At 46.6% G+C, this 21,839-nt stretch overlaps 1 protein-coding gene across 2 annotated transcripts in view; it reads left to right on the top strand.

Annotated features, from left to right (window-relative positions):
- Positions 1-17,153: 17,153 nt before the first annotated feature.
- Positions 17,154-21,839, top strand: part of ADCY1 (adenylate cyclase 1) — a 763,759-nt gene continuing 759,073 nt past the window's right edge. For both annotated transcript variants that reach the window (XM_075827013.1, XM_075827012.1), the window contains exon 1: positions 17,154-18,516. In XM_075827013.1, coding sequence (XP_075683128.1) covers positions 17,908-18,516 — 609 coding nt within the window. In that variant the 5' untranslated portion in view covers positions 17,154-17,907. The remainder of the gene's footprint in view (positions 18,517-21,839) is intronic.

Genomic DNA, 21,839 nt, shown 5'->3' with positions numbered 1-21,839 from the left:
AAATGGACGTCAGTAAGCGTGCGCAACTCTAACGCCCTAATGCTACTCCTGCATTAATAAATTAGCACTGAGGCTGATTAGGGCGCACACAAAAAAAATGGTGCAGTAAAAAAAAGGACAAAAAATAAAAAACCTGCACCAAAAATTGAGCCCAGACGCCAATCAGTGATGGCGGTCACTGATCAGTGCTCAGCGGCCGCAGGATGCACACACTGATATGGTGCGGGTAGAAAAAGTAAAAAAAAACCCTTGTCAAAAAAATTACCACAGATGCTGATCAGTGATGGCGGTCACTGACCAGAACTCAGTGGCCGCAAGGTGCATACAGGGAGACGGTGCAGAAAACAGAAAAAAAAAGTCCTGTGCCAAAAATTTAGCACACAGACCGATCAGTAATGGCGGTCACTGATCCGAACTCAGCGGCCGAAGGACGTAAAAAGGGGAAGAGGGGGAGGGGTACAGGGATAAGAAATTTAGGGCCAAAACTAGTGCTGCTGCTAAAAACCAAAAAAATCTGCAGCAGCACAGATGATAATGACCACAACAGCAATGATCACACAGCAGCAGGATGCAGACGTCTCAGCAGGATCGCAAGACCAGAAGGCCTCAGAACCGATAAGTACGGCTCACAGACGGTCACACCAGCTATGCTCACTGTTCCTAACCGGAATATGGTGGGCAGAGCTGGTGGAGGGTGTTTGAAACACCCGCCATCGCTGCGATTGGTCGGTCCGTGCAGACCGACCAATCGTAGCTATTGGGGGGTGGCACCACCGCCACCTCCTCATCAATATATGGTAGGAATTGGTGGTGTCCTAGACAGCACCAATCACCACCATATCACTGTGAACTGTGGCAAAGTAATTGGCTAAAGCCGCAAACAGCGGAAAATTTGTCTGGGCCACCATTAAACGAACAAAATACTCAGAAAAAAAAGCCAATTTCCGCGAGGCCTGAAGTCTCAAACCGAATTCCTGAGCTGCCTATTAAATCTGGAATGTGAGGCTCATAATTCTCTGGGGGTGGGCCTCAGCTGTTGGACTGGGGCGCTTTGCGGGGATTCCTCATCACTGGATGAAGATGATGATGAGGAGAACAAGAGGAATGGGGCAATTTCCTCTTCTCCCTCTCTGGCCAATTCAGTGCCAGAGACCAGGGTGGCTTATGCCTCCTCGGCTGAATAAACCCTTTGGGATGATTGGGATATTTTTATTAGGGAGGTATGTAGTACTTCAACACATGTAATACTAAATTTATTTTTACATGGGTGGTTGTGTGTGTTGTGCTTTTACACGTGTATATGAAATTTCAAAGGAAAAAAAAAAAGGAAGAGAAGAAAAAGAAGAAAAGAATAAGATAAAAATTTAGGAGACAGAAATTCTACTGAACATCCAATATAAAACTGTAAAGAATTCCTGACTGCCCGACACTAACAAATTGACCCTAACGGTGGAGTCAGACGAACGTGAGCGTTTAGCGCGCGCACAAAATGCTGCATTTTGCACGGGTGGCAGCAGCGTGTCAGCTCCGTTTGCCCTGTTCATATGGATGCGCGGCTGCGTGCTTTTCGCGCAGCCGCCATCATTATGACACTCCGTTTGGATGTTTGTAAACAGAAAAGCACGTGGTGCTATTCTGTTTACATTCAGTCTTTTACTGCTGTTGCGCGAATAACGCTTGTCCTACGGAAGTGCTTCCGTGGGGTATGCGTGATTTTCACGCACCCATTGACTTCAATGGGTGCGTGATGCGCGAAAAACGCTGAAATATAGAACATGTCGCGAGTTTTACGCAGCGGACTAACGCTGCGCAAAAAACACGGACTGTCTGCACTGCCCCATAGACTTGTATTGGTCTGCGCGAGCCGAGTGAAAACCACGCGGGCTGCACGGACGCAAATCACGTTCGTGTGAATCCGCCCTAACGCTGGAAAAAAAACTGGAACAAAAAAATTGAGCTACAACTGTCACTACGCTATCAAAAATTTTGTGACGAACTTCAGTTAAAAAAACTGATTGTCCGTCACTAACTGACGCTAACTATAACGCAGTAAATTTACACTAAAACTATCGCTACGCTATCAAAAATTTCGTGAACGAATTTCAGTTAAAAGAAAAACTGAATGTCCATCGCTAACTGACGCTGACTATATAACGCTGTAAATTTATACTAAAACTGTCGCTATGACATCAAAAATGTATCATATTTAAACATATCAGCCATGAACAAGGACACTGATAGTGTTTGAAAACGCGAAGGCTTTAACACATATTACTTGAAACCACCTTGCTACTGCGTTTGTTCATATTTTATTTATTTTTTCTACTACAATAAAAGTGTGAACACCGATTCCTTTTTAAAATACCAAGCAGCGCTGGATCGATTTTCCTTTGTTTTTCCATGTTACTTACCGTGAGCCGTCACGGAGATACGGGCGTAGTCTGTACGCAAGACACAGGACTGGTGAGCTGGAGGTATCCTCTCCTTGGGTTTTTTTTCTCATCAAAAATTTAGGTATTGAACTTGAGTTAAAGAAAAACGGAATGTCCGTCACTAACTGACGCTAACTATAACGCTGCAAATTTGCACTAAAACTATCGCTACGCTATCAAAAATTTAGTGAACGAACTTGTTAAAAGAAAAACTGAATGTCCATCACTAACTGACGCTGACTAAAAATCAACAAATTACAATTGAGGCTGATTAGAGCGCACACAAAAAGATGGTGCAGTAAAAACAGGCCAAAAAATAAAAACCTACACCAAAAATTGAGCACAGATGCTGATCAGTGATGGCGGTCACTGATCAGAACTCAGTGGCCACAAGGCGCACACAGGGAGACGGTGCAGAAAACAGAAAAAAAAGTGCTGTGCCAAAAATTGAAAACAGGCCGATCAGTAATGGCAGTCACTGGTCCGCACTCAGCAGCCGCAAGACGTAAAAAGGGGAAGAGTGGGAGGGGTACAGCGATAAGAAATTTAGGGCCAAAACTAGTGCTGCTGCTAAAAAAAATAAAAAAAATCAGCAGCACAAATGATGATGACTACAGCAGCAATGATCACACAGCAGCAGGATGCAGATGGATGCAGACGTCTCAGCAGCATCGCAAGACCAGAAGGCCTCAGAACCGGTAAGTACGGCTCATAGATGGTCACACCAGCTCTGCTTACTGTTCCTTACCGGAATGAGGTAGGCACCCGCCATGGCTGTGATTGGTCGGCAAACCGACCAATCGTAGCTATCGGGGGAGGGGAGGTGGGCGCCACCTCATCATCAATGCATGGTAGGAATTGGTGCTGTCCTAGACAGCACCAATCACCACTATATCACTGTGACCTGTGGCACAGTAATTGGCCAAAGCTGCAAACGGCCACAATTGGCCGGTCTGAATTGACCGGCCAATTGCAGCGATTGCCGATCCGGGGTGGGAGGGGCGACACCTCCTAGGGCATTGTGTAAAGATGGCCTGCTGTTAGGAACAGCAGCCATCTTTACTTTAATTTGACACATTAACCACTTCCCCGTTTGCCATAAGTATACAACATTTTGCGGGAAGCACTGGCTTTCCATGACGTATACTTACGACAAGTGTCGGGAAGGGGTTACAGTCCAATTTGTCACGAGAAAACAATCTCAGAATCGCTTGAAAAATAAAAGCATTCCAAAGTTACTACCGCTTCAAGTGACACATGTCAGAAAAAAATGGCCTGGTCCTCATGGCCAAAACAGGCTTAGTCACGAAGGGGTTAAATATGTGCCATTTACAGCGTTAAGAAATGATCAAAGTCAATTCTTAATAATGTATTCTAGAACGAAAATGAATCTCTCTCAAATACTGTATCTCTGTACACTATAGATAACACTACTAATTAGGCCTCATTCACATCTGCGTTGGGGTCCTGTTCTGACGTTCCGTCTGAGTTTTCCGTCAGAACGAGACCCTGAACAGACACAGATGGAAAACAGAGGTTTCCGTTTCCATCACCATTGATTTCAATAGTGACGGATCCGGTGCCCACGATTTCCGTTTGTCTCTGTTGTGCGCCGGACTCGTCGTTTTGCCGGAAGCAATAGCGTAGTCAACTACGCTATTGCTTCCGGCAAAACTACGGGTCCGGTGCCCGACAGAGAGAAACGGAAACCGTGGGCAGCGGATCCGTCACCATTGAAATCAATGGTGATGGAAACGGAAACCTCTGCTTTCAGTCTGTGTCTGTTCAGGGTCTCGTTCTGACGGAAAACTCAGACGGAATGTCAGAACAGGACCCCAACGCAGATGTGAATGAGGCCTTATCTACACTTGTATTCAAATCCAAGGCCAGATTCACACGAGCGTGTGCGTTTTGCACGCGCAAAAAAACGCAGCGTTTTGCATGCGCAAAAGGCACTTGACAGCTCCGTGTGTCAGCCCCGTATGATGCGCGGCTGCGTGCTTTTCGCGCAGCCGCCATCATTATGACACTCCGTATGGATGTTTGTAAACAGAAAAGCACGTGGTGCTTTTCTGTTTTCATTCATCCTTTTCACAGCTGTTGCGCGAATCACGCTTGTCCCACGGAAGTGCTTCCGTGTGGCATGCGTGATTTTCACGCACCCATTGACTTCAAAGGGTGCGTGATTTGCGAAAAACGCCCAAAGAACGGACATGTTGTGACTTTTTCGCAGCGGACTCACGCAGCGTAAAAATCACGCACCTGTCTGCACGGCCCCATAGACTAGTAAAGGGCCGTGCGAGGCGCGTGAAAATCACGCGCGTTGCACGGACGTATATAACGTTCGTCTGAATAAGCCCTACGGCCTAGTTCACACAGAGTATTTTGCAGGCAGAAACAATCTGCCTCAAAATTCCTTCAGAAATTTTGAGTCAGATTTTCACCTGCTTGCACTTTCTTGCTGTGTTTTTCAACCTCGGCCGTTGACCACCGCGTGCAAAAGACACTGCTAAAAACGCATTCCTCCCATTGATTTCGGACGATTTTTGGCGCTGATTTCGATGCGGTTTCCTTGTCAAAAACAGCGACGAAGAGGCGTGGCTTGGACATGGCGCTGACCAGACGTGCTGATTGAGAGCTCCGCTCCTGCACTCCTTTGACCCGATCATAAGCTCATTAAAAAGCATCCTTTTACTTGCCTAATGGTCAGGAAATCCAAGGCCTCCACGGGGACTCCTTATTGCACTCGGCAGATGTCTGCAGCCGGCTCCATCCAGCGATTTCTGACCGACGTTGCTGCTGGAACATCATCTAAGATGGCGCCGATGGAGGAGAGGCGAGATGGCACCGGGACCTTGCTTCCAGAGGGGATATCATCTGCGGCTGGCGCTGCTGCTGCATCAGGTACCGTTAGTACCTTCTCCTCACTATCTGGTTCGTCTGGGCGGATTCCCTCCCGGCTGGATGGGGTAACACCGAGCTCTTCTGGGGCTGTGATGCCGCTGCCTGCGCGGGACTGCTCACCACGTGGTGCCTGTCATGGCGGCTGGGTCTCTCCATCATCCTTACAAGTCAGAGATACAATCTCTTACCACCAATCTATCCCAATTGTCCGATCAAGTGCAGCGTATGGAAAGCGATGTTTCAGTTATTTCACAACAGAAAGTTTCTCATGACGCCCGATTGGATCAACACTCTCATCAGATTCATGCGTTATTTAACCTTGCTGAGGATCATGAGAATCGGAACCGCCGCAATAATATTCGGCTTCGGGGCATTCCTGAGGATATCTCTCCGGGTCAACTCATCCCTGTTTTACAGTCTCTATTTAACACCTTACTGGGGCGCCCTGCTGATGACCCTCTGGAGCTGGATAGAGCCCACAGGACCCTGGGCCCTCGGAACCCGGATCCTGATAGGCCTAGAGATGTGCTATGCCGTGTCCATTTTTTCTCTCTCAAGGAGCAGATAATGAGGAAGGCCCGAGATAAAGGCGAGGTTTTATTACAGGGGATCAAGATTCAGCTGCTATCTGATTTGTCCAGGATGACTCTGGATAAGCGCAGAGTGCAACGTCCTTTGCTGGATGTGTTGAGGGAGCATGAGATCTCTTATTCTTGGGGTCACCCCTTCCAGGTGCAGGTTCGCAGGGATGGGACATTGCTGAGTGTTCGGGACCCAGGGGATGTTCCGGACTTCTGCGCTGCTCTCCGTTTACCTCGAGTCTCCATACCTGATTGGCCTTATGTTCCCGCTCCGCCGCCGCGTCCACGGTCGCGCAGGCGAGGTCGTTTTCCTGCTTCTCCTATGCGGCGTCATGAGGGTCGCCCCGCTGAGCCGATATGATATCCTTCTTATGTCTCCTTGCTGTCTGCTGTCAGAGTTCAATGCAACGGCTATTGTGTTCCTCATCTGAAGCAATTGCATTCTGTGTTTCTTATAGCCATTGCTGTCTGGGTTTACCTCTCGTTATAAATGATTGCTGCGGGAGATCTGATAGCTAATTGGTGTAGGTTGATTGCTGTTAATGCGCTACAAAAGCAAATGCTTAATATTTCTATAAATTCCATGTATTGCTAACCTGTATGTGCACTTATGATGACATTGAATGTATCCAGGAATGTTCTCCACTGAGGTATCTTTAGGTCTATACTAATGCTGCATACCTTTGTCTCACTACTATAGGGTATCATGCTAAGTGCCTTGATTTTCCTTTCTCTTATGTTCTATCGTTATTTGCTTTATTGTAATTTGCCGGGTTGGGGGTTGCGGGGCACTGGCTAGTCCTTGTCCTGACACTTCTCCTCTTAGGGACTCACTGGTTGACTCCGGTGTCTATTAGATTGTTTCTCCTTGAGTAGCTCAAGGAGTGGGTGATTATTTCGCCCGTTCGTCTGTCTTTGTTGTCGTGTCTCCCTTCCTTGTCTATCTTGTTCTATTCACCACTGCTTTAGCGCATTCTATTTGTGTGCTCCTCTGGTTGGAGGAAGTGACGGCACAATTGAAAGTCTGTACCTTTAATGCTAGGGGGCTTAATGTCCCGGAAAAACGCTCGCAAATTTTATATAACATGCACAAAGAGCGAGTACATATCTTGTTCCTAGAGGAGACTCACTTCCAGGTAGGCCATACGCCACAATTTACAAATCGATATTTTCCGACTTGGTTTCACAGTGCCAACCCGGAATCCAAGTCCAAAGGGGCTAGTATATGTCTCCACAAGTCACTCTCTCATAAACTCATTGATGTTTTGGTTGACCCAGGAGGTCGGTATGTTTTTCTCAAATTGTCCATACGCAATAAGATTTTTACTCTGGCTAACTTGTACCTCCCCAATCAGGACCAGGCTAGAGTGGGTCGCTTGTTTTTGAAGAAATTGGAAGAGTTTACCGAGGGCGTTTTAATTGTGGGAGGAGATTTTAATCTGACTTTTGATTCCAGGCTTGATACCTCCTCGGGCAGGTCTACTGTTTCTAAATCGCACTTGGGGGCACTAAAGACTATGATGCATTCCATGCAATTGATTGACGTGTGGAGGATTCTGCACCCTCAGGTAAGAGAGTATACTTACTTCTCCCCATTGCATAATATGTACAGTCGGATAGACGCTTTTTTGATTAGTCACCATTTGCTTACCTGGCATCTGGTCAGATCATGCCCCGGTGTTTCTGACTCTTACGTTTCCTGACTCGGTCCCGAATTTTCAGTCTTGGAACTTAATGATAATTTATTACGGGATACAGTGTGTGTGTGTCGGCTCTTAAGGATTCGCTTTCCGGGTTTCTCGAGGTCCATGAGCATGACCCTACCCCCTTGCCACTCCAGTGGGAGGCACTGAAATGTGTCATTAGAGGAGTCCTAATACAACACAGGGCACGTTTGAAGCGAGCAAAAGGGGTAACTATTGCACATTTCCTGACTCAGATTCGGGATTTGGAATCATGTCATAAACTAATTCCATCTTCACAGGTTTTTGCGGATCTTACTACAGCGAGAGAATCCTTACGCTACCTCATAGATCAGTCCCACGCCCGGTTTAGGGATCGGATGAGGAAGCACTCCTACGAATTTGCAGACAAGTGTGATAGGTCTTTGGCGCAGATATTGCATCCCCGTACACAAGCGTCCTACATCCCTAAAATTCTATCTCCCTCGGGCAAGAGGTTTATGACCCGGCGGGTATTACTGATTGCTTTAGACATTATTACTCGGCCCTATATAATATTAAAGGTAAATTTCACGACATGCAGGCTGAGGCGTTGCGGGATAAAATCGATCATTATGTGCACAATACTGCGTTGCCGTCTTTGGAGGATGGGGAAGCTTCGGGGCTCGAGGAAGATTTTGTGGAATCAGAAGTGGAGCATGATATTGGAGACTCGCCCTTGGGCAAGAGTCCAGGGCCCGATGGGTTTAACAACAAATTCTATAAGACATTTAAGGCTCAACTGGCTCCCTTTTTGACGAAAGTCTTTAATTCTGTGTCTTCCTTTGCGCCCCAGTCCCTCGAGGCTCACATCACCCTTTTACCAAAGCCAGGCAAGGATCCAACATCTTGCGCTAACTTCAGGCCCATTTCACTAATTAATGTAGATGTAAAACTTTTCGCGAAGTTGCTTGCCTCTCGTTTGTCACCGCTGTTGCCTGGCTTGATACTGGATGATCAGGTGGGGTTCGTTTGCGGTCGGGAAGCGCGGGATAACACTAACAAAACTCTCCTTTTAACATCATACTGCAAATCCCGTAAGATACCGATGTGCTTACTCTCGGTAGATGCCGAAAAAGCCTTTGACAGAGTGCACTGGGTGTTCCTCCGCAGTGTCCTGGCGCAGGTTGGCCTTGGCACTACTATGGTGGATAGGATAATGGCATTATACCATAGACCTACGGCTCGGGTTCGTGTCAATGGACTTCTATCTGATTCCTTATCTATTGCTAATGGCACGAGACAGGGGTGCCCACTCTCGCCCCTATTATATGTTCTGGTCATGGAACACCTGACCGTGGCACTGTGGAGCAACCCCAATGTTAATGGTGTACGTGTTGGATCACAGCATCATAAACTGGCGCTTTATGCAGACGATCTCCTTGTAAACATCACAACTCCCATGATCTCTTTGCCATCTTTGACTGAGGAATTTGAGCGTTTTGGTCATCTAAGCAATTTTAAAGTTAATTACTCTAAATCTGAGGCCTTGAATATATCTCTTTTTTTACTTTATCAAAGATTTTATTTTGAAAATATACACAACAAAACAGCATATACATGATTTCATACATTTGCAAAATTCACATACAGTGCACTATAACCACTTCAATATCACATAAAGTATGCAAAGACACAGAGCAGCAGTAGGAGGTAGCCTCCTAATCAGTAAGCAAAAACTATATAAGAATGCAATGAAAATAACAATACCATAAGTGCAGCAAAGATAGTGCATTATTTAGGGGAGCCAGTCCCCACAGGTGGATAACAATTATCGCATATAAGTGCACGTTATACGACAGACTAACACTGACACAAGACAACAAAGGGAAACACATACGGATATAGCACGCAAAAAGTAGACTTTATGTAGGTATTTAAAAGAGGCCATCCAGCCAGAGAGGTAAATCATCACCACCGCACACTGCCCAGGTTCGGACAAAGAGCTCAGCTTTACCCTGATCAGCAGACATCAACTCCTCCATCCTCATAATTCCATTCACCTCCGTCACCCATTCCTTCAGGCAAGGCACAGTGCTGGACTTCCAATGACGAGGAATCACTGTTCTTGCTGCGGTCAAAAAATGCCGAAATACACTCTTTTTGAGGTGTGAGAGTGATCCCGGAACCATGGAAAGTAAACCAATAGAGGCCGAAGTCTGAACCTCAGTATGAAAGAGTTTATTACCGAGATCAAAAATCTTTCCCCAAAAGGGACGAAGTTTGGGACAATCCCACCAAATGTGCAGCATGGTTCCAGGAGCCTCCCCACACCTCCAGCATTCATCAGGTACATCAGGGAATATCCTATGCAGTAAAGAAGGACAGCGATACCATCTAGTGAGAATCGTATAATTTTTTTCCTGGGCAAAGCACGAAGTCGGCAGTTTATGCGCCAGGAAGAAAGATGTGCTCCACTCCTCAGCAGAGTGTCGAGTCCCCAATTCCTCATCCCATGCGGTGGTGAATGTCAGCTGGGAGTAATCGTATTTAGGGAGGAGGATCCCGTGTAAAAAAGACAGCACATGAGAGGGGGCAGTAGTCAACAACAAGTAGTGTTCCAGAGGAGTCTTAACCTGCAGCAAAGCAAAACGGTCACCCATTGAAAAAAGATAGGAGCACAACTGAAAATAGTACCACCAAACCGGACGTCCCCCCGGGCAGGCCTCAGAGACCACAGACTGTGATAAGACTGTACCATCAGGTGTAAGAGTCTTAGCCAAGAAACTACCGTCCTGTCTCTCCCAACAGAGGAATGTGTCCACACCCACCGCCGGAGGAAAGGAAGGATCATCAAAAAGAGGGGTTAGAGGACCTGGACGGTGAACAATGTCCATCGTAGCAATGATCCGCTCCCAGACTACAAGAAACTGACGTGTGAGGTAAGGCAGAGAAGATGAAGGTCGCTGAGAAGCAGACAACTAGGGCAGAGACAACAATGCTAGGGGAGACATAGCCTTCTCAATGCGCACCCATTGCTTACCCGCACCTGAACGGAACCAGTCTACTAATCGCATCAGTAACGCAGCTTGGTGGTAGCGTTTAAAATCCGGCAAACCTGCCCCCCCCCTCCTTTTTCGGCCGACTAAGGACAGCAAAACGAACACGAGGCTTAGAGGAGCCCCAAACAAATTTAGTTATGGCCCTATGCAAAATTTGGAAGAAGCTCGTTGGAATCATGATAGGGACGGTTTGGAATATGTAAAGGAATTTGGGTAAAATGTCCATTTTTACCGCGTTAATGCGCCCAAACCACGATATGCGATTCCCACCATACGCTATTAAATCCTTTTAAAAAACAGCGACGAAAAAAACTTGTGAACTGGGCCTAATAGCGTTGACATGTCTGCAGTCTTTTAAGCTTACAATATACCAAATACACTTGAAGAATTGACCAAATGTGTTTATGATAAACAGCTTATATTAGAGGCCAAATATAATCCTTTCATTGAAAAACGACAACATGAGAAATGTTCAATTTATTTACTAAATATAACAAATTCTAATCCTCTCTGAGCCATTCCCTGTGTGGCCCTGAAGTGAAAGTGCTGGAACCATGCATCAATATAGCCTGCTGTCACTTTCAATGAATGTGAGTAAGGGCCTATTCACATCAGAGTTGTCTTTCCATTGAGGGGTTCTGTCTGAGGATTCGGTCGGGTGAACCCCTCAACGGAAAGTCAAACGGAAATCTTAGCTTCCGTTTGCACCACCATTGATATCAATGGTGACGGAAACATTTCTAATGGTTTCCGTTTTTGTCACCATTCCAGCAGGTTTCCGTTTTTCCAACTGAATCAATAGCGCAGTCGACTGCGCTATTGATTCCGTCAAAACGACGGAACCCTGTCACAACGGTGACAGACGGAAACCATTAGCTAGGTTTCAGTCACCATTGAGTTCAATAGTGAGGGAAACGGAATCTAAGGTTTCCGTTTGATTTTCTGCTGAGGGGTTAACTCGACAGAAACCTGACGGAACCCCTCAGCGGAAACGAACAGTGATGTGAACAGGCCCTAAAACATGCAGCGCTCAAAAGTGAAGATCTGCACAAGTCAACCACAAGCTGCCGCCAGAGTAGCCATGCAACAGCACAAACCTAATTGGGCCTCTGGTTAGCAAATGGCAGAGACAAATATTTATTAGTCTAAAGGACTCCATAATGTATATACACAGTATTCAGTGGTTTCCCTTTATATGGTACCTCTGACTTTCCTTAGCCAAGGTAATATAGTAAGAGTAATGTATGGGTATGTTCACACGCAGCGTTTCCCGGCATATTTAGAGGTGTAAACGCCCTCAAAAAACCGGTAGCTGAACGCCTACAAACATCTGCCCATTGAATTCAATGGGAAAAACGGCGTATCGCTCAGACAAGGTTTTTTTTTACGCCGCTATTTTATAAAATGGCGCGTAAAACGGCGCTGTAAAAAGAAGTAGCATGTCACTTGTTGAGCCGTTTTTGGAACTGTTTTTCATTGTGTCAATAGAAAAACAGCTCCAAAACGGCTCAAAAAAACAGCTGAAAAAATGTTTTCAGCTTCAAAAACGGCTGAAAACCAGAGGCTTGTTTTCTCTGAAAACAACTCTGTAATTTTCAGCCGTTTTTGACTCGGCGCGTGAACATACCCTAAGGGCGGATTTACACGAACGTGTAATACGTCCGTGCAACGCGCGTGTTTTTCACGTGCGTCGCACGGACCTATGCTAGTCTATGGGGCAGTGCAGACTGTCAGTGATTTTTGCGCAGCGTGAGTCCGCTGCGTAAAACTCACAACATGTCCTATATTTCTGCGTTTTTCGCGCATCACGCACCCATTGAAGTCAATGGGTGCGTGAAAATCACACGCACCACACGGAAACACTTCCGTGGGATGTGCGTGATTCGCGCAACAGCAGTCAAAAGTATGAATGAAAACAGAAAAGCACCACGTGCTTTTCTGTTTACAAACATCCAAACAGAGTGTCATAATGATGGTGGCTGCGCGATGACTCACGGTGCTGTTAAGTGCCTTTTGCACACGCAAAACGCCGCGTTTTTTTGCGTGCGCAAAAACGCACACGCTTGTGTAAATCCGCACTAAGGCTGAGTTCACACGGAGTATTTTTCAGGCAGAAAAAAATGTGAATTTGACCTGCACTTTCTTGCTGCGGTTTTCCCCCCACGGCCATTGTGCACCACGGGCAAAACACGCCACGTAAAGCGCTTTTTCTGACCCCCATTGATTTCAATGGGAGGTCAGAGGCGGAACCGCGGCAAGAAAGGACATGCCGTTTTTCTGAGCTCGGGGAAGCCCTTGACGTCACTGTCCATATATGTAAGGGGCACCCCCTGGAGCAGAATCCCCGACCACAGCACAGCCGATGCTCTGGCTGGGGATTCCACCCCTAGAGGGAGTCCCAATTGCTACAGGGGGGTAGTGCTATCTACAGGGGAGGTGGCACTATCTTTAAGGTGGGTGAGGCACTATCTACATGGGCACTATCTACAGTGGACACTGTAGCACTATCTACATGGAAACTGTGGCACTATCTACGTGGGAATTGGCACTTTTTTATGTGGATACTGGCACTAGGGGCAGCTAAGGCAGCATTATACTGGATGGGGGCAGCTAAGGCGGCATTGCATGGGGGCAGCTACAGGGGCATTATACAGTATGGGGAAGCTATAGGGGCATATATACTGTATGGGGCAACTGTGGGCCATTATAATGTATGGTGGCAGCTATGGGGCATCATACTGAATGGGGCAGCTATGGGGGCATTATACTGTATGGGGGGATCTATAGAGGCATTATACTGTATGGGGCAGCTGTGGGGGCATTATACTGTATAAGAGCAGCTATGGTGGCATTATACTGTATGGGGCAGCTCTGAGGCATTATACCATATGGGGCAGCTATGGGGCATTATACTGTATGAGGGCAGCTATGGGGGCATTATACTGTATAGGGGGGAATTTGTTTGCCCATTATACTGCCCAGGGGCATCTGTTTGGGCATTATACCATATGGGGGCATCTGTGTGGGCATTATACTGCATGGAGGCACCTGTGTGGGCATTATAATGTATGGGGCATCTGTGTTGGCTTTATACTGTATGGGTGCATCTATGGGGGCATTATACTGTGTGGGGAGCAGGTATACTGGCAGTATACTGTGCGGAAGGCACTATGGGAGCATGATACTGTGTGGGCTGAACCGCGTGTGTGTGGGTGGGGATTGGGTGGGATTGGAGGTGTGGCTTAAAAGGAAAAAAAATGTGCAGCGCTACGCATCAGTTGGCACTCTTTGCAATACTTGAAGGTTGGGAGGTATGGTATAGGGGAGTACAGACGTTAAAAAGGGGTTGTTCACAATGGCGGATCATCATAGGGCGTTTTGGCCGGCCGCCCGCCCAAAGTACAATGTAGTTTTGTCGCGTTTTTGCGAAACCGCGACGAAACAGACCTTTAGACATAAGGTCAGTTGATCTCATCTCTGAAGTTCTTACTACTGTTTAGAGACCTGCTGGTCACATGACCGCAGCTCCATGAGCAGCAGCAAGACTCCACAGAGAAGACTGAGGAGAGCTGCTATGTAAGTATAAGGGGATGTATTTGGCAGCACGGTGGCTCAGTGGTTAGCAGTATTGCCTTGCAGTGCTGGGGTCCTGGGTTCAAATCCATCCAAGGACAACATCTGCATGAAGTTTGTATGTTCTCCCTGTGTTTTCATGGGTTTCCTCTGGGTACTCCAATTTCCTCCCACATACCAATGGGGAAAATAGATTGTGAGCCCCAATGGGGACAGTAAAAAAGAGGATATAAGTAACTGAAATAAATAAATAAATATTTGTTGTGGGGGTCTGGTTTGTGGACTGTATTTAGGGGGTTTGGTGTCTGTATTAGTTTAAGGGTATGTGCACACGCTAGCTTCCTTTTACGTCTGAAAAGACAAACTGTTTTCAGGAGAAAACAGCTGCGTCGTTTCAGACGTAAAAGCTCCTCCTCGCATTTTGCGAGGCGTCTTTGACGGCCGAACATTTGAGCTGTTCTTCATTGACTTCAATGAAAAATGGCTCAAATTACGTTGCAAAGAAGTGTCCTGCACTTCTTTGAAGAGGCAGTAATTTTACGCGTCGTCGTTTGACAGCTGTCAAACAACGAAGCGTAAATGACTGGTCGTCGGCACAATACGTCGGCAAACCCATTCAAATGAATGGGCAGATGTTTGCTGACGTATTGTAGCCGTATTTTCAGGCGTAAATCGAGGCATAATACGCCTCGTTTACGCCTGAAAATAGGTAGTGTGAACCCAGCTTAAGGGGTCAGGGGTCTGTATTTAGGGGGTCTGAGGTCTGTATCAGTTTAAGGGGTTTAGGGTCTGTATATTTAGGGGTCTGTATTAGTTTGATGTCTGGGGTCTGTATTTAGGGGGCCTGTTCTAGAGTCTGTTTTAGTTTAGGGGTCTTTATTTAGGGGTCTGGTGTCTGTATTAGATTAGGGGGCCTGGTCTGGGGTCTGTATTACTTAAGGGAGTCAGGTCTGGGGTCATTATGAGTGTAGGGGGTCAGGTCTGGTGTCTGTATTTAGGGGGTCTGTATTAGTTTAAGGTCTGGGGTCTGTATAAGTTTATGGGGTCTGTATTTAGGCGGCCTGGTCTAGGGTCTGTATTAGTTTAGGGGTCTTTATTTAGGGGTCTGTATTAGTTTAGTGTGTCTGGATTAAGGGAGTCAGGTCTGGGGTCATTATTAGTGTAGGGGGTCAGGTCTGGGGTCTGTATTTAGGGGTCTGGTCTGAGGTCTGTATTTATTTAGGGTGCTTGTTCTGGGATCTGTATTTGTTTAGGGGGGTCAGGTTTGGGGACTGCAATAATTTACAAGGTCTGTATGTATTCTATGATCTAGTTTGGGGTCCAAATTTATTAGTCTGATTAAAAGGGGTTGTCCGGACACATCGATAGTTCATCAGTATAAAAAACGGTCCGTGCCCAGAAAACCCCTTTAATGTATGGTTCTAGGCCTTGGTGTCTAAATTTGTGTGTTTCTACAGAGGCTGGAAATGGCTGCAGAAGTGATGGGCAAAGATGTCTCATCAGCAGAAGTCGCCATAAGGGTATGTGCACACAACCTCTTTTCAGACATAAGGGAGGCGTTTTACGCCTCGAATTACGCCTGAAAAGACGGCTCCAATACGTCGGCAAACATCTGCCCATTGCTTGCAATGGGTCTTACGATGGTCTGTGCAGACGAGCTGTCATTTTACGCTTCGCGCCAAAGAAGTGCAGGACACTTCTTGGGACGTAATTGGAGCCGTTTTTCATTGACTCCAATGAAAACTAGCTCCAATTACGTCTGTAAAAGACGCAGCTAAAAACGCGTGCACTTGTAAAAATGTCTGAAATTCTGGAGCTGTTTTCTCCTGAAAACAGCTCCGTCATTTCAGACGTATTTGGCATTGTCGTATGCACATACCCTAACGGTCTGTGTCAGATGGAGAAGAAAAAAAAAAGACTCCCATCAGAGAAGACGTCACTTGTGAGTCACTGGATCTATAGGGGATCTGTCCCCTCTCCTGACATGTCTGTTGTAGGAAATCCTTGTATTCTATAAAAAGTCTTTGTGTACCCAGGACTAATAGACAAATGCGTGTTACCATTCCCATTGTCAAGAGGAAGTGTCCGTGAACAGTGTGATACTGTCAGCGATGGTTGGACACTCTCAGTATGTAGACACAGCCCTTTGACAAGGGGAATCGTAACACTCATTTGTCAATTCTCACACAAAAAGGTGGTGTTCACTATAGACACGGCAGAGCGGCAGTGGGGAAGGGGGGCCCAAGTTTGTGAAACAGCCCAGGGCCTATGGTCTACTTTATCCGCCACCAGTTGTTCAGTCACGGGGCGTTTTTTCCACAGGATAGGACATCAGTATATGATTGATGGGGGTCCAAAACAATGAAGGTTCCTAATGAACAACAGTAAGCAGAGATCTTGAAAGACATGGAATTACTACATAAATAAATATAAGAAAATGGTATAAAACAAAAGAATAACATTTGCTGAAACCATAATACCCCTTTGGGTATGTTCACACGGCTTATTTTCAGCTGTTTTTCGGGCCATAAACACCCTGAAAAACGTCTGAAAATACGAAAGCTGAAAGCCTCCAAACATCTGCCCATTGATTTTAATGGGAAAAACAGCGTTTTGTTCCGACAGAGTTCTTTTTTACGCGGCCATTACAAAAAACGGCGCGTAACAAAACGCCCAGTAAATAGAAGTGCATGCCACTTCTTGAGCTGTTTTTCATTGTGTCAATAGAAAAACAGGCGGAAAAAAAACGTTTGATGCTTGAAAAACGGCTGAAAATCAGAGGCTGTTTTCCCTTGAAAACAGCTCTGTATTTTACAGCCGTTTTTACTTGAGCGTGTGAACATAGCCTTTTTTAGGTGACAGTACGTTTCTGTGGTAAAAACTGTCCAGCGTGTGGTAAGAAACACAGATTGTCACAGGTTCTCGGCAAGCCATCGCTTCTCCCGCCATCAGTCCGCTGAGGTGGCAATTCCTCTTCACCTCCGCCACACAAAGACCCGGGTACAACTCGGCGAATTGCCGGCATCTCCTGTCAGTAATAGGCTTTGTGCTCTAGAAACGCCTCCCTCATTATGACGCTTAGGTAACTGCCTAATCTGAACTAATGGCAGCGCCTGCCCTTCTCCTAGCAGATCCAGAGGAGGGGGGAGGAGAGGACTCAAACGTGCTCATGTTGTCAAATCTGTTTTGTGTTTGTCAATCCGCTCAGATTGTAGAGACGTGTCTGGCTTCTCCGGTAACCAGTGCGCAGCCGCCAGCGCCTGGTGACATGCTCCTCGATGTAGCAAGGGGATTACCTTCTCATTCTATTTACCAGCTTTCACACCTAGTTGTTTCTTGTCTCTCTCTGTTCTCCCTTCCTAGCTCGTCCTTATCCCTTCACATCCAGCACCTTACCATTGCCCGCAGACGTACACACCTCCCTATCTTCTAGGCATTATTCCTTTACTCATCAGTATATGCAACCCTATTTGCCTGTTGATTTCCCCGCCAGTGCTAAGGGATGGCCTTTCCGCTGTAATTGCCATTTGTCGCTGTGAGTTCACGTTGGTCCGCTCGATGTACATGCAGCCATCACATATGCAGTGCACATTCTGATCTACCTTCAGTCACCCTTTGCTGATACCCTCTCAGCCGATCACTTGGCAGCTCTGATGAGCAGGAGGAAAGGACTCGGTGTCGTCTCGTCGGATTTATGAATGGCACTGATATGGAGGAAATACCGTTTCAGAAAGTCAAAACCAGAAGGAAGAAGTGCCGCTGTTCCCCCGCCCCCCCTCTAGATGCCATCGCATGCGAAGACGAGTTTGACTGCAAGGAGCTAGAGTCCCTTTTCCAGAATTACAACCTGAAGCTGGAGCAGACCTCGACCTTGAAGGCTCTGGCTGTGTTAATTATCATGACGGCTACCCTGGCACTGGTGGAGCTGCTGTCCGGCCCCAGCCTCAGCATCTCTAAAGGCTCTCACCCCGTGCACTGCATCATCTTCGTCTCCCTCTTCATTGTGACCAATGTGAAATACCTGCAGGTAACGCAGCTGCAGCAGATCGTCAAGCTCACCTTGCTCTTCAGCTTCACTTTCTCCTTTCTGTGCTGCCCCTTCTCCCTGGGAGCTTATGGTTTGGAGCCCCCCACTTCGTCATATCAAGGAATGTGGCAGCTCATGCTGGTGACGTTTGTGTCCTATGCCCTGCTGCCAGTCAGGACCCTGCTGGCCATCGTGTTTGGGTTCATGGTGTCTGTATCTCACATCATTGTCACAGCCACATCTGTCAGTGTAAAAAGGCAGAAGCTCTGGAGAACGGTGAGTCGTCTATTACTGTGCAGCTGCTACAATGCACGGAGAAGTCCGCGCTGGGTCAAGTGTCCGCTCCGGAGGCGGGAAATCTGGAAGGAGTCGCTCTTCTCGTAGAGCCTCTGCTTCATTATTATATAAGCTTGCCACTGGAGTTGGCTCTCCTGTTCTCTGCTATGAATATGGTGACGGATAATGTCATGGTTTATAGTGGGATCCAGTGTATGTCCTTTATGGTGATGACGGCTTTTAGGATGTAAGATAATTCTATTTTGTCAGGTCAGGGAAACGCACATAGTTTATTGCCGGTTTTGTGTCCCACAACAGTTATTGGCTTATTAATGTATGGTAGGCTCCCTCCATGTCTAGAAGGAAGGGCTGTAGAGCTCAGCAACCTCCTCGGCTTTACTTCCAGTCACAAGTGGTGCTTGTTTTGGGCATCACTGGGGTTCCAGTCTTACTCCCACCGATCAGACAATTGATATTTGTATAGTGTGTATAATATATTGAATACATGCAACTTTTATGAGAATTGGTCAACAACAAAATACTAATGAGAAATTCATTGGGTAAAGAAAAGAATCCCAGAAAAATCCTATAATAGATACTTATGATGTTGATTCAGAAGAAAATTCTGAGGGGAAGATCAGAACTGTTGACTATACAATGTTATGTAAATGTTCTTGTGAGATAATGCAACTGGCAGCCATGTGGAAATGTCTGCACTTGTCACAAAGTTGGATACATCTTATCTCCATATGAAATAATAGAGGCCACATTGGTCATGTAGTCCCAACCTAAGGCCTGATTCACACGAACGTATTTTACGTACGCTAAAACAACGTCCGTCACATGGACTTACGTAATTCAATGTTTTTCACGCAGCATGTGTCCGCTGCGTGAAACTTACTGCAGGTCCTATTTTGCACACCACACAGCCCATTGAAGGCAACGGGTGTGTGAAAACAACGGACAGTACACGGACGCCATCCATGTGCTGTACGTGATTTACGCACCAGTTGCTAAAGAAATGATGAGGGAAAAAAAAAAAAACACCTTTGTTTTTTTCTGCAGACGTAAAAAACGCATGACATACGGATGACACACACGCGTAGAAAACGCAGACGCGCACCGTACATGGATACCACACGGAACTGCAACGCAAGAGAAACACTGCATTGCGGACACGTTCGTGTGAATTTTGCCTAAATGTGATAATTCCGCGGATGTGACCAATAACAAAAAGGTCGGAGTAACAATCAGGGCATCCCTGGTGCCGAAACATTACTGGCCAATAAAAATTATATCAGTCATTATCGCTATATTGTAATATATATATATATACACATATATATATATATATATACATACATACATACATACATACATACACACACAGCAAAAATATTTTCTTGTGTGTATAATGAGATTTTCCATTTGCAGTAGGACAACATTTTTTTTATGGGAATGGTAAATTATTCTGGTTGTAGAAATATTTCTTGGCATGTACAGTGTTTGGCTTCAAGGCAATATAGAATGGTTTGTCCAATCGTATATGGATATGTAAGGCACACGACCGTAAAAAATTGCTACGGATAGATGTCCGTGCCGTAAAACTGTACCACAAAAGATAGAACATGTCCTATCTTTCACGTTTTATGGCCCCGTGCTCCCATACTTTGTATGGGAGAACGGGCCGAAAATGCAGGGTTGCGGCCCGCGGCCGTCAATTGCGGGCCGTGATTACGGACACGGCCGCGTGCATGAGGCCTTAGGGTGTATTTTAGATTTTATATAACTTTCTGTGCAATATGTGTATCATTGTACATAATGAGACATGTTCGTAAGTCATTGCATATGTAGGTATATACTGTAAACTGGAAATAAAAGCAACTGGTTTAACCTACTACCTACAGTATATTAAAAACGTTTTCTGTTATTAGTCTGGGCATTATCACATTTACCACAAGAGTCTGGGTTTGCAGTGTTTTGGACTTGCATGGTTTTGTTACCTTGCGGCGGCAGTGATGCTTTGTATATAAGAAGTTTTAACAAACAATGTACACTATATACAATACGTAGACACATATCAATTATGTGCGCAATACTTGTGTGGGGGGGGGGGTGTATACTTTTCTCCTCATACAGATCTGATATCTATTATTCAGGGACTATAGAATAGATATTTGCAACCACTCATCAAAGAGTTCTAGTACAATGTCTTCCAGTTTTATGTCAATAAAGTTTATTCAGTGTGTAATGAAATATAATGCAGCATCTATTATATAACTGAGAGGGACGTGGTGTCCGAAGCTCACATAGAGCTCCGCCCACATAGCGCTCCGCCCACAGCCCAACCGCCAGTTAGCTCCGCCCACAGCCGGAAGACTGAGGCCCTATTCACACGACAGCGTTTCCTGGCCATGTGACGGCCGTTCAAAAAGCGGACACCGTGATGTCAGGGACTTCTGAAGCTAAATCCCCGGCACTGTGGCCTGTTTTTCCGCTGCAGGAGAAGTCCCTGACTACACTGTCCATATATGGACACAGTGACATCAGGGACTTCTGAAGCGGAATCCCCGGCGATGTGGCCGGGGATTTCGCTCCAGGAGAAGTCCCTGCCTTCACTGTCCATATATGGACACAGTGAAGTCAGGGACTTCTGAAGCGGAATCCCCACCGCTGTGGCCGGGGATTCCGATCCAGGAGAAGTCCCTCACTTCACTGTCAGTCAAGTGAGGGACTTCTCCTGGAGCCGTCCACTACAGGAAAGTAAGGGGGGGGGGGGGGTGCCATCTATGGGAGGTGACTATGTACAAGGGGTCTGTGCAGCACTACCTACAGGGGGGCTGTGTGGCATTACCTACAGGGGGGCTGTGTGGCATTGCTTACAGGGGGGCTGTGTTGCATTACCTAGAGGGGGGGCTGTGTGGCATTACCTACAGGGGGGCTGTATGGCATTACCTACAGGGGGGCTGTGTGGCATTACCTGCAGGGGGGCTGTGTGGCATTACCTACAGGGGAGCTGTGTGGCATTACCTGCAGGGGGGCTGTGTGGCATTACCTACAGGGCGGCTGTGTGGCATTGCTTACAGGGGGCTGTGTGGCATTACCTGCAGGGGGGCTGTGTGGCATTACCTGCAGGGGGGCTGTGTGGCATTACCTACAGGGGGGCTGTGTGGCATTGCTTACAGGGGGCTGTGTGGCATTACCTGCAGGGGGACTGTGTGGCATTACCTGCAGGGGGCTGTGTGGCATTACCTGCAGGGGGGCTGTGTGGCATTACCTACAGGGGGGCTGTGTGGCATTACCTACAGGGGGGCGGTGTGGCA

This window comes from Rhinoderma darwinii, chromosome 5, assembly GCF_050947455.1.
Source record: "Rhinoderma darwinii isolate aRhiDar2 chromosome 5, aRhiDar2.hap1, whole genome shotgun sequence".
Taxonomy (NCBI): Eukaryota; Metazoa; Chordata; class Amphibia; order Anura; family Rhinodermatidae; genus Rhinoderma; species Rhinoderma darwinii.
This window is presented reverse-complemented; position numbering and strand designations above follow the sequence as displayed.